General features: G+C 31.5%; 2 protein-coding genes across 2 annotated transcripts; one reads left to right on the top strand and one right to left on the bottom strand.

Annotated features, from left to right (window-relative positions):
* Positions 1-914: 914 nt before the first annotated feature.
* On the top strand, positions 915-3,909 carry LOC123298204 (DDB1- and CUL4-associated factor 13). The gene is made up of 3 exons (XM_044880152.1): positions 915-1,058; positions 1,123-2,129; positions 3,617-3,909. Exons 1-3 carry the CDS (start codon positions 989-991, stop codon positions 3,866-3,868), a joined length of 1,329 nt encoding a protein of 442 aa, XP_044736087.1. The 5' UTR covers positions 915-988; the 3' UTR covers positions 3,869-3,909.
* Positions 3,910-5,666: 1,757 nt separating this feature from the next.
* Positions 5,667-12,805, bottom strand: LOC123298080 (gastrula zinc finger protein XlCGF57.1-like). Its single transcript, XM_044879986.1, has 6 exons — positions 12,620-12,805; positions 12,034-12,543; positions 8,424-8,519; positions 8,051-8,349; positions 6,162-6,460; positions 5,667-6,100 (listed from the first exon to the last, which is right to left on the bottom strand). Exons 1-6 carry the CDS (start codon positions 12,785-12,787, stop codon positions 5,847-5,849), a joined length of 1,626 nt encoding a protein of 541 aa, XP_044735921.1. The 5' UTR covers positions 12,788-12,805; the 3' UTR covers positions 5,667-5,846.
* Positions 12,806-12,820: the final 15 nt, after the last annotated feature.

Raw genomic sequence — 12,820 nt, 5'->3', positions numbered from 1 at the left:
TGCATTCGGATAAAATATAGTTCTTATGAGCTCAAAAGTGTAGTATCAAAAAACGTACCAACCGCACTATAATTTTTCTCAAAATATGACTCATTTAATTGAGATTTCAATTATATAAAAACAATTATCTTACAAAAATTATTTCTTGTACATGAGTCACCTATTTATGATTAATTAATTTAATTTTTTCCACTATTTATAAATAATTAACATTGAATAAGAATAACAGTAATTAAAAAATTACATATATGCAACATATATTACATTTATGCAATATATATTACATATATGCAAATAGTTTAACCTCTGTGGCTTAGAACTGTGAGTAGTTCGTAAAAATGTTAATAGATGTCATAAAAATGGAAATATTGTTGACGTTAAAATACTTAACTACAAATTTTGAATCCATGTGATTTTTTTTTGAAGTACACACATAAAAGAAGTAAGGTTAGAAACAAGTTAAAAATATGAAAGTTTATATTAAGTCGGAATCCCGACGAACATTTACGTTAATTAACATTGAATAAGAATAACAGTAATTAAAAAATTATTATATGCATATATGCAATATACATTACATTTATGCAATATATATTACATATATGCAAATAGTTTAACCTTTGTGGTTTAAAACTGTGAGCAGTTCATTAAAATGTCAATAGATGTCATAATAACAGAAATATTGTTGACGTTAAAATACTTAACCACAATCAGTGTTGCCAACTTAGTAGTTTTACCACTAAAACTAGTGGTTTTTTTCTACTATTTTTCTACCTTTAGTGGGAAAATAATTTAAATAATTTAATATTTTAATATCATTTCTGGCAATATTATTGCTCTCTGGTTGTTTTTTAGTGGTTTTCTATCGCCTGTTTAGTGGGATTTAGAGTTGAAAGTTGGCAACACTGACCACAATTCATTTTGAATCCATGTGATAATTTTGAAGTAAACACGTAAATGAAGTAAGTTTAAAAACAAGTTAAAAAATATGAAAGTTAAAGTATTAAGTCGGAATCCCGACGAACATTTACGTGAAACCAAGAAAGATATTCACAAAGGTAAACTAAGGCACCTAACAAAACTGTTAAACAAAATTTTAATTTTTGTAAAAATCATTTCTAGTACCCAGAAATTATGATCCAAATTTACATCCATTCGAAGCAGCGCGTGAATATGTTCGAGCGTTAAATGCCACAAAACTAGAACGAGTATTCGCAAAACCGTTCGTTGGTAATTTAGAAGGACATAAAGATGGAGTATCTTGTTTGGGAAAACATCCACAATCGTTGTCAATTATGGTTAGTGGAGCCTTCGATGGTGAAATCCGTATGTGGGATATACCACAACGACGTTGTTTCCGATCATTTATGGCCCATGAAGGTATTGTCCGAGGCGTAGCGTTCACACCATCCGGTGAACAATTTATCACTATTGGCGATGATAAATCAATTAAATTTTGGAATACATCAAATCCAGAAGATGAAGATCCAGTTAATACAATGTTAAGTAGAACAAGTGTAACAGGGATCTCACATCATCGTAAAAAATCCGAATTTGTAACTTGTGGGGAAATATGCCAATTATGGGAAGAAACACGTAACGAACCAATTCGAACATTTCAATGGGGTGTTGATAGTTTACACGATGTTATGTTCAATCAAATCCAATCGAATGTTTTAGCGGCATGTGCTAGCGATCGAAGTATCATTTTATACGATTGTCGTGATACAGGACCGGTACGAAAAGTTTTAATGAAATTACGTTCAAATAAAATATGCTGGAATCCAATGGAAGCGTATAATTTTACCGTTGCAAATGAAGATTATAATTTATATACGTTTGATACGAGAAGTTTAAAAGCACCGATTAATGTGCATATGGATCATATTGCTGCAGTGACTGGTATCGATTATTCACCAACTGGTAAAGAATTTGTGACGGGAAGCTATGATAAATCAATTCGAATTTACGAAACACATAAGGGACATTCAAGGGAAATTTATCATACGAAACGTATGCAACGGTTAACTTGTGTCTTATGGTCATTAGACAATAAATATATTTATAGCGGATCGGATGAAATGAATATAAGAATTTGGAAGACGAAAGCATCCGAAAAATTAGGCGTGGTAATTATATATATTTTACTTAATTATTTAATGTCGCATGTTTTCTATATTATACAGAGCGTTCTGTTATTGACTACAGATCGTCATCCTACAGAAAAAGCTCATAAAGACGAAGGAAAAAGTTATTTTCCACTTTTGGATCTGAGGCCTGCTTTGCGAGATAATTAACAAAATAAATTAATATATCTTTAGCGAATCACAGTTCAATAACATTTTGAATGAAACCAATAAAACACTACTTAAAGAGAAGATGTGTTTTATCATTGTGGAAGGCGTTTCTAAATGCAAAATTAATACAAAAAACTCTATTTGGCTACTTTTGTTATTATAAAAACTAACTCATTAAATCCTACACTACGTTTCTTGGTAAATTAAGTGATGTACGCAACTTATCGTGCGAATATCACATATGTTAAGCATACATTTTTCAAAACGGACCATAATATATGCTGAGATACATATACAACGAGACAAACCAAAGTATTTATATTGTGTGTTGAAATTGTAAAGTGATACAATGTTTAAGATTTTGTGTTCTGTATTACACAATTTCTTCCCCCCTGCCCCGTACCTATATTAATATATAATTTGATACCTCTCATATCTAACTGTCTATTGGTGAATTATTAACAACAAAATATTTTTTTTAGTATTCACTACCCAATTAAATCAATTTACAACCAATTATTGTTTTATGATAGTCTCCTCTATATTCTAAAGTGACATCTACTAATTTAATAAATTTAATAGGTCTGTGAATTCATAAATCTTTCTATTTTCCCATAGTCACATCTCCCGAATCAGGCCTCAGATCGAAATTTGGTAAAGAGCTTTTTTGTTCGTTTTTATGAGCTTATTCTGTATGCCAACGATCTGCAGTTAATAACAGAACATCCTGTTTAAGATGCCGTTATATTATACAGGATCCCGTACCAGATAAAGCAAACTCCAAATAAATCCATTAAACTAAACTTACTTTAGTACAATTATTTACGATGTGTTCAGTTAAGAGTTCAACATGTAGGTCATCATTTAATTTATCGAATGCCAGTTTATAACAAAAAATAGTTTATTGAATTCTACAGAAAATTTCCGATTGTTTGCATGTCTAGGCTTCTTGAATATTGGCTTTGGTCCGAATAATATAGACAGGCTAGACTACAATCCATTGACATAGTATGTAGGTTTTTTAGAAAATGTATTCTCCAAATGTCTACGCCAAAGAAACTTCCGGAAGACACCGGAGGACTGGTTAAACTTTTTAACTTAAGTGAAACCTTTGTAGGACACTTTAGTGTCCTGCCATTGGAACATATCTTAGGAGAATTGCATTCACATGGAAATATTGTTAATACGTCTAGACGTATATCGTATTTCCCCGATCTGTGGGTCCGATGAGCGTCAAAAATCAACGCGCTTTGAAAACAAAGACATTAAACTGAATGTTTTTTAAATATTACAATGAGTGTATTTTTATCTTTTTCTAGTTGAAACCTCGTGAAAGAGCTGCACAAAATTATAATCAAGCATTAAAAGAAAAATATGCAAGCCATCCACAAATCAAACGGATTGCACGTCATCGACAAGTACCACAACATATTTGGAATGCACAAAAAGAATTACGTGTTATTAAAGATAAACAAAAACGAAAGGAAAGTAATCGACGACGACATTCAAAACGTGGTACTGTACCTCATGTCCCAGAACGACAGAAACATGTTATCAATGAACAAGAATGAACATTATATTTTGTTTTTTTCATTAAAGTAAGCAATTTTTTAAAATATGTTTTATTATTTCAATGTCAAACCCATTTTTATTAAACCTCTTAAATTCAACTAACGTCCAACAATTTACTCTTTCAACGTAATTCATGATTTATATACGAAGTAAGCATTTACCCACCCGCTTTACAAGGCAATTACAACTTCTTTTTTTTTGGTACGGACCCCTAAAACAATTTATTTTGGCAAATTTTATTCAAAAACGCTTTGATTACGAAAAATTTGGCATTAGAATAATTGAACGCCGTGAACATTCTACCTCACAGACTCACAGGTTTTCAAAAATACACAACTTTTTTTATGAATAATTATTTATTTTGGTACAAAAAGTAAATTTCTATATATTTTTTAAGTAATATTTTAATATTATAATAAAATAGTTCATGAATTTCCATGAATTTTCGTATATTTTTCTACCTATATCATTTACTTATTCCTTAATTACTTCTAAACAATATACTTTTCACAAAATTACAGTAAAACCTCACCAATCCGGCACTTCAATAGACCGATACGTCCAATAATCCGACAATCGCACATTTTATTTAAAAAATTACCAAAAAGATAATTTTCGTGCCAGTGATGATATTTATTATGATTTTTTCTAAATAAGTCAGTAATCCGACACTCTGTTGTCTTTAATAGTGTCGAATTAGTGCGATTGTACTGTACTTAAAACTAAAAAAAAAATCCTGCCTTTAAAACGATATAAATACATAAATTTTTAACTAACACAACAATAAATAATCCTATCCGAAATTATTTTGAAAACATAAATCTTCTGATCCGCAATTTATTTTGAAACAACAATTAAATTATTTTTGTATACTATGTATTGTCAAAAGTTGTTTTAGTTACAAATATTGATCGTAGAAATCAAAAGTCTTACGACGAGTGCTCATAAAATGATCAAATAATGCTTTTTTTTTTAAATATCTTAATTTTTGCCACAAAATTTATATCTTGAAGGGTACGATTGAAGAAAAGTACAAATACTTTTTTTTTGTAAACTTAATTGATATTTAGTACATTTTTGTAAAATTTGAGATCATTCGCAAAGCAACAATTAAGAAATAGACCAAAGGATATCGTCACAAAATCATACAAATAATTACTTATTAAAATTTTAGATATTCATAATGAATCAGTTTTTAAAAAAAAAAGTAACCAAAATTAACAAAAAAACGCCTGCTTAAATGAGCTGGTGGAACGAATGAATGTAGACCTGGTATGGGTACCGGGACACAGGGACATTCCAGGAAATTGTGAAGTCGACGAGCTTGCCAGAAATGGCACAATGCTGCCGGACACAAGCATCAACAAATACCCGGGAGTTCCATTTGCGAATTGCAAGTTACTCCTGAAAGAGGATATTCTGAAAAAGGCCAATCTTAGATGGAGGGAAGAACGTACTTGTGGTACTACAAGACAGATATAGTCTGAGTACAATCGCAGGCGTTCCGAAGTTTTCATATCACTACCAAGGGCCTCTGTTCACAAAGTTGTTGCGGCAAGCATGCTGAACGCTTAGGCCTGGCAGTGTATCACGACTACTGCAGAAGCTGTCGCAATGGTGACGAGGAGGAGACAATGTCTCACCTTCTCTGTCACTGCTCAGCTCTTGTCATGAGGAGATGGACTTACTTGAGCCAGCCTCTCTTTGACGACCTCTCCAACCTAAAGTCAGTCGACGTCAAAGCCCTCCTGCTGTTCGTAAACAGCTCCAAATGGTTCATGGAGTAGTGGCCGGGGATGGGCCAACCCATTTACGGTATCACAACGGACCCTATGGTCTAAGTGTGTCCCACCTCAGGACAGCCACTCTAACCTAACCTAACATAAAAACGCGTTTAAATTTCCCAAGAATCACAATTTTCTTCATTATTTTAAAATATTTAAATAATATTACCACTAGGTACTTCTAGATATAATATTAATGCGCAGTTTTCATATGCTGTGATAATGGTCCTGTTTGTGAAAAAGATTTTTCACATAATTGACAGGAATAAGGTTTCTCGCCGGTATGTATACGCATATGAACTTTAAGCGTAGATGCTTGATAAAAACCCTTATTACACACTGTACACACATGATTACGATTCCCTGTATGCGTTTTAATATGTATTCGTAAATCTTCTGAACGTGGAAATGCTTTCGGACATAATGTACACATGTATGGTTTTTCCCCTGAAAAAGAAAAATTAACAAAGTAGATTCAAGCTTGTTTTTCTTAATAATAAATCTTTACCTGTATGTATGCGCATATGTTTCTTTAACTGTGAACTGGAGACACAACCTCGATTACACAACGTACATACATAAGGTTTTTCACCACTATGTGAACGCATATGAACTGTAAGTCTTGATGGATCTGGAAATCCTTTTTGACATGTACCACAAATATACGGCTTTTCTCCTGTATGCGTACGTTTATGTATTATTAAATTACTAGGTGTTGTAAAACCTTTACCACAAAATGGACATATGTGATCCTTTAAACCGGTATGTGTTTTCATATGCATAGTTAAAGATCCTGATCCACATAACCTGGAATGTAAATAAATTTGTTTATGCCACGGTCTTAGCATCGACAGACCCAAAACTGAATAGGGCTGTTTTCGACGTCTTTAGGTCTTTGCCCACATCTACTGCCTCTACAAATTGTGCACGGACTTGAAATAGAGCCAAGGGAGTGCCATTTGAGGATATCAATTTACTACCCATCTTCTCCTTTTTCGTGCCGAAATATCACATTTTTCGCGGTTTCTAAGACTGCGCATCACTACAACTTTTCAAAATTAAGCTTAATTTAGGTAGTGCCAAAGAAGTGTTTTTCAAGGGTGTCAAGATTCAGCCCCCTTCCACCTTGACAAATAAATAATGAATGATGCTTTATTTTAATTTTTGTGAAGCGATCTCTTGCACTGATTTGAATTCACATCAAAGCGGCACGCAATAAGATGCAAGAATGTCCAATGAACTGAATGAAGTTGTAATTGATGCTTGAAAAATCTATGCTTCAATCATGATTTTATATACAATTCTATCGCATACCGCTTTGCGCTCGTCGCTTTAATATAAATACACCATGACTCAGAGGCGGATTATCCATAAAGCAAAGTAGGGATGAGATTGCAATTTACATTCACATTTTTACAGTTACTCAAATGTATGACAATCTAATTCATATGGTACAGTAAATCTGGCATTTTGACTGGAAAAAATTACAATGGTGGATCTGAGGTTATAGATCGTTAGGGGGGCATGTAAATAACTTTAAAAAAATTAAGAGAATTTTTCGTTCCGCTATTTTTGAGAAAATCCAAAAAAATGGGAAAAAAAAATTTGGAATGCGTTTTTCTCGGAATCTATTGATTTAAGGGAAAAGTTTTTCAAATAAAAAATGTAGAAGACACTGTCAGCTACATTTTATGTCATTGGAACAACGTCATACGAGTTAAATTATAAAAAGTAGGTGGCGTTAAAGTATCAAAAAAAGGGTTTTCCACGGTTTTCATTAAGAAAAAATGATTTTTTTGTAAAAGTGTAAATGAAAAAGTTGTTTGACTCAAAATTAGCTTCAACTTTTATTTAAACAATTTTTTTGTAAAACTTACCGTTTTTTGATACTTTAACGCCACCTACTTTTTGTAATTTAACTCGTATGACGTTGCTCCAATGACATAAAATGTAGCTGACAATGTCTTCTACATTTTTTATTTGAAAAACTTTTCCCTTAAACCAATAGATTCCGAGAAAAACGCATTCCAAATTTTTGTTCCCCATTTTTTTGGATTTTCTCAAAAACAGCGGAACGAAAAATTCTCTTAATTTTTTTTAAAGTTATTTACATGACCCCCTAACGATCTATAACCTCAGAGTCACCATTGTAATTTTTTCCAGGTCCGGCCTTTTTTTCGTCTATATTGACTGAATCAATATAATTTCTGCAGAAAGGGAAAATTTTTATAAAAATGAACAGCAAGCCATGGAATTCTCAATAGTCAAAGCATATAAAAGGGACACAAAGAGGATATAGAAGGGAAAGCTAATTTTTAAAAATGTCTACGGGCGTAAAATTTCTTAATCCACCTCTACTATGAGTATTTTAAGTTGTTTCTTTTTTTATCAACTTACCTTTTACCACACACATCACACGCATGCGTTTTAATACCACTATGTGTTTTCATATGTGCTGCTAAACTTGTATATCGACTAAATGATTTTCCACATGTTTGACATACAAATGATTTTTCACCAGCATGTGCTCGCATATGTTCTAATAATCGAAATGATTGTGCAAATGCTTTATCACATATTGTACATGGAAATGGTTTTTCACCGGTATGCGTACGTATATGTCGTGTTAAATCATCCGATCGTGAAAAACCTTTTCCACAATCAGCACATAAATGCCGTTTTACACCTTCATGTACCTTTAATAATAATGAATTTATTACAAGAACGGATTATAGATAAATTTTTTGTCTCAATTTTAAAATTTACTTACTTTCATATGTCTCCATAAGGTACTAGGACTCGCGAAATCTTGATTACATATCTTACAAACATGTTTCGATTCTTTTCGATGAATTTTATTATGAATCTTAAATATAAACAAAAAATCGAATTTAGAGAATATATTTCGCGTGTAAAAAAAAAAAAAAAAACATTATAAACAAACCAAGTGTAAATTCATAAGTAAGCGTTTTTGGAAAAAATAATCGAAGTAAAAGTTGTTCTACTCAGAGAAGAGTATCCAACAGATGCCTAAACTTCCGGGGTCGTTTAAAATTTAACTTATATTCGTAGCTGATAGAGAAAAATTTTTAGTTAGAAAGTCTATGTTAGAGATAAAGAAAAAACTTTTTATAACAAGGTTTATCTTGATAAATAAGCCAACATCTTTCACTGGATTTTTTTTTAATTGATTAGATTTAATCAAATTTGAATGGAAAACAAGTATGGATAAAATTTTCATTTAACTTTTACCGAAATTATAAGGTTTAAACAAAAAAACCGGAGTGACGAAGTTAGTTACGTTCTAGTCCGAATATCTAGAGGACCCAGGTTCGAATCTCAGGTTCTGTGTAATTTTTTCGTTCCTTTATATTTGTTCGAATGAAAATAGTATATTACACGTCTAAGGAGCAGGAGTAAAGAATGACTCAGATCTCATGTTTGCTCATAGCCGAAGGTGACAAACTTGAGATCTGAAACATTCTTGACTTGCTCCCGTGGTGTGTATACTATTTTTCTGCTGGCGGAGATAGAAAACGGCAACTTCCTTTAGCAAAGCGGGGCGAAATCAAAAACTTTTCGCCCGGAGAGATGAAAAAGTTGTTTGGTATTCTAAGAATAAATTTTTAATTTAAGATTTTGTTCTTTCGCTTATCAGTTAAAACCATGAATTGATTTGTAATAAACGAGTAAAATCACTTCTAATCGACTTATTTTTTCCAAAAGTTTTTCTATATTTGTAGGAGCTTACAAACTCAAAACAAATTTTGTATAAGGGAAAGCGCTTAAACCGTGTAAGCATCCTAATGAAGCACATACTTAAGGAGCTTGGAAGAAAAGAGAAATTTCAAAAGTTAGACTAGCTCAGTATCTTATATCATTATTTCTCTAGCTTGCTTTTCTGTCACTCCGCAAAATCTTCTTTATTCCTTTATTAAATTCCATGATTTGCCCCTCGTTTTAAAGTTTATCGTGCTGGCTAAAACGACAAAAAACTAAACCCACGGTCTAAAAATGTACCACACCGATTTGGTTATTTAGATATAATTTTGTTCAATATGTAATGTGTATATCATATCTGTAATAAAATTGCCTATACACAATACAAAAAAGTAAGTTTCTGTTGATATTTTGTATAACTTTTATATATTATTTCTCTAGCCTGTTTTAAACCTCGGATGCCGCGATTCAGATTTCCGCACGGGCCGACTAGTTTAATTATATTACACTTTAGACTGGTCAATTTAAATTTTTCGAGCCATAGTCAAGATACAGCAAACCAATACATGTAAAAAGTCGTAAATTTTCCGTAGAATTCAATGCACTATTTTTTTACACTTTTAAATTACCGGAAGACATTCAAAATGGCTGCCAAAGTTGCTCGAAAACAGTTTTTTTAGGTTTTTTTAAAAAATACGTATTGTATAAAAAAAAGTTTCGAACAAAAAATGCGTAACTTTTAATTTCGAATCGATCTAGCCCAGTTAGATGTCAAAAAATTATAAAATAAAAAATTTATTGAAAAAAAACTGTTAAAAATTGCATTTTTTTGAAACGCCCATATCTCTTTGAAAAAAATATATTTTTAAACGACCCTTAGTGAAAAGTTTGTCCTTAATATGCCTAAGAAGATCGTTTTAGTAAATTTGAAAAATATTGAAAAGTTTGGGCAAAAATCGCTTTTATCGACCAAAAGCCATGTTTCTTTAAATTCCAATAGCTCATATACGCGTGCTTTTTTATAAACGTTTCTGTGCTTAAAATTTTCTTTGATAGTAGCCTGAATATGTGCGGATATTGCGCGCTTGATTAATTGATCGATAACATGCGAAATATCGGTTGAAAAATCAGTTGTGAAACATTTTGAAACACTATATTAATTATTTTTTCAATTTTTTATGTAATATAATTGCTTCTTTTTATGTAATATTTATATAATAATTTCAATTTTATGTAATATATTTTATACTATTAGTGATGTCTTAGTTATGGATGGAGGTTTTTTTCTTCACAAATTTGCTTGGGCATCTCGTAAAACTGTGCTAGAAGTTTTAAAATTGTTTCCAAACTGCAAGCAAAATCGTCTTTTTTTACGGTCATCCGGATGATGCTAGAGTACTAAGTCAGTAGAACGTATGCATTGACAATTGATAAAAACCCGCTCTTAAAACAGAATTTGACTGATAATAATACCCCCAAAAGAAAAATTATTTGTAATGAAAAAAATATTTATTGCAAAAAAGTACGATATGAGTGATGAACTGCACCACCTTCAGTAGGTGGAAGATTCGCTAAGTTAAGTAACCACCTACATATTGAACTTTTAAACTTTTCAAATCACTCCGTACCAAAATCACGACTCAGTACCGATGCATTTTTCATTACAAAAAATTTTTCTTTTGGCGGTATTATTATCAGTCAAATTCTGTTTTAAGAGCGGGTTTTTATCAATTGTCAATGTATACGTTCTACTGACTTAGTACTCTAGCATCATCCGGATGACCGTAAAAAAAGACGATTTTGCTTGCAGTTTGGAAACAATTTTAAAACTTCTAGTACAGTTTTACGAGATGCCCAAGCAAATTTGTGAAGAAAAAAACCTCCATCCATAACTAAGACATCACTAATAGTATAAAATATCAATTAGAAGCAATTATATTACATAAAAAATTGAAAAAATAATTAATATAGTGTTTCAAAATGTTTCACAACTGATTTTTCAACCGATATTTCGCATGTTATCGATCAATTAATCAAGCGCGCAATATCCGCACATATTCAGGCTACTATCAAAGAAAATTTTAAGCACAGAAACGTTTATAAAAAAGCACGCGTATATGAGCTATTGGAATTTAAAGAAACATGGCTTTTGGTCGATAAAAGCGATTTTTGCCCAAACTTTTCAATATTTTTCAAATTTACTAAAACGATCTTCTTAGGCATATTAAGGACAAACTTTTCACTAAGGGTCGTTTAAAAATATATTTTTTTCAAAGAGATATGGGCGTTTCAAAAAAATGCAATTTTTAAACAGTTTTTTTTCAATAAATTTTTTATTTTATAATTTTTTGACATCTAACTGGGATAGATCGATTCGAAATTAAAAGTTACGCATTTTTTGTTCGAAACTTTTTTTTATACAATGCGTATTTTTTAAAAAAACCTAAAAAAACTGTTTTCGAGCAACTTTGGCAGCCATTTTGAATGTCTTCCGGTAATTTAAAAGTGTAAAAAAATAGTGCATTGAATTCTACGGAAAATTTACGACTTTTTACATGTATTGGTTTGCTGTATCTCGGTTACTAAAATTTAACATTGTGCTCAAAATAGATAGACTAGACTATTAAACGGTTACTAAAAGAAGTAAAATCAAATCTTACTCGTAAATCCTTAGCATTCGTAAACACTTGAGTACAACATAGACAAGGGTACATGGGCTGAGAAGTATCATCATTTCCATCCTCAGTTTCTGTTTTAGCTTCAATTTTTGGATCCACATTATCTTCAAATAGATCTGCATCTTTAAAATGATCATTGTCCAGCAATTCGATTTTTGGTTCAATTAAATTTGAGTCTTCTTGATATATATTATTCTTTGTATTTTCCACCGTTTCAATGGAAACAACAGGTACATTTGATAATTGAGACGAATTATTTGAAGAAATATTTTGAGGCAGTACTCCATTACTAGTAATACTGTAGTCATAGGTGTTTGTTGGATGTTCTTTTGGTTCATTATTTGTTGAAAGAACAGATAAAAATGTTTTCCCTAATAATTCACGAAGTGTTGTATCACTCCGTTCACATAATTGTCTAAAATTAAAAGCACGATGCATACAGTGAATACATTCCGTGCATATTTGTGAGGGTAAACCATCTCCTTCAATAATCTATACAAAATTAATAAATTGATTTGTAAAAATTTTTATATAAAAATATTGTAAACAAATAAGTTTTAGTTCTTACTTGAACCGAAGTACATGCCATAAGAACTTCAAATAATCGTGCATTCCCTGCTTGAGTTTGGCCATTTAAATCATTTAAATCAAATAAGGATTTCATGGTACCAGCTTCTGTTAAACATGTTCTACAAATTTTTTCTGTTTGAATCGGTTTGAAATCCATCTCAACCATATTTTTCAATATTGTAAAGAGAGCCACCAAGGC

The sequence above is a fragment of the Chrysoperla carnea genome, chromosome 1 (genome assembly GCF_905475395.1).
Source record: "Chrysoperla carnea chromosome 1, inChrCarn1.1, whole genome shotgun sequence".
Lineage (NCBI taxonomy): Eukaryota > Metazoa > Arthropoda > Insecta > Neuroptera > Chrysopidae > Chrysoperla > Chrysoperla carnea.
The sequence above is the reverse complement of the archived record's forward strand: the minus strand, read 5'-3'. Positions and strand labels throughout refer to the sequence as shown.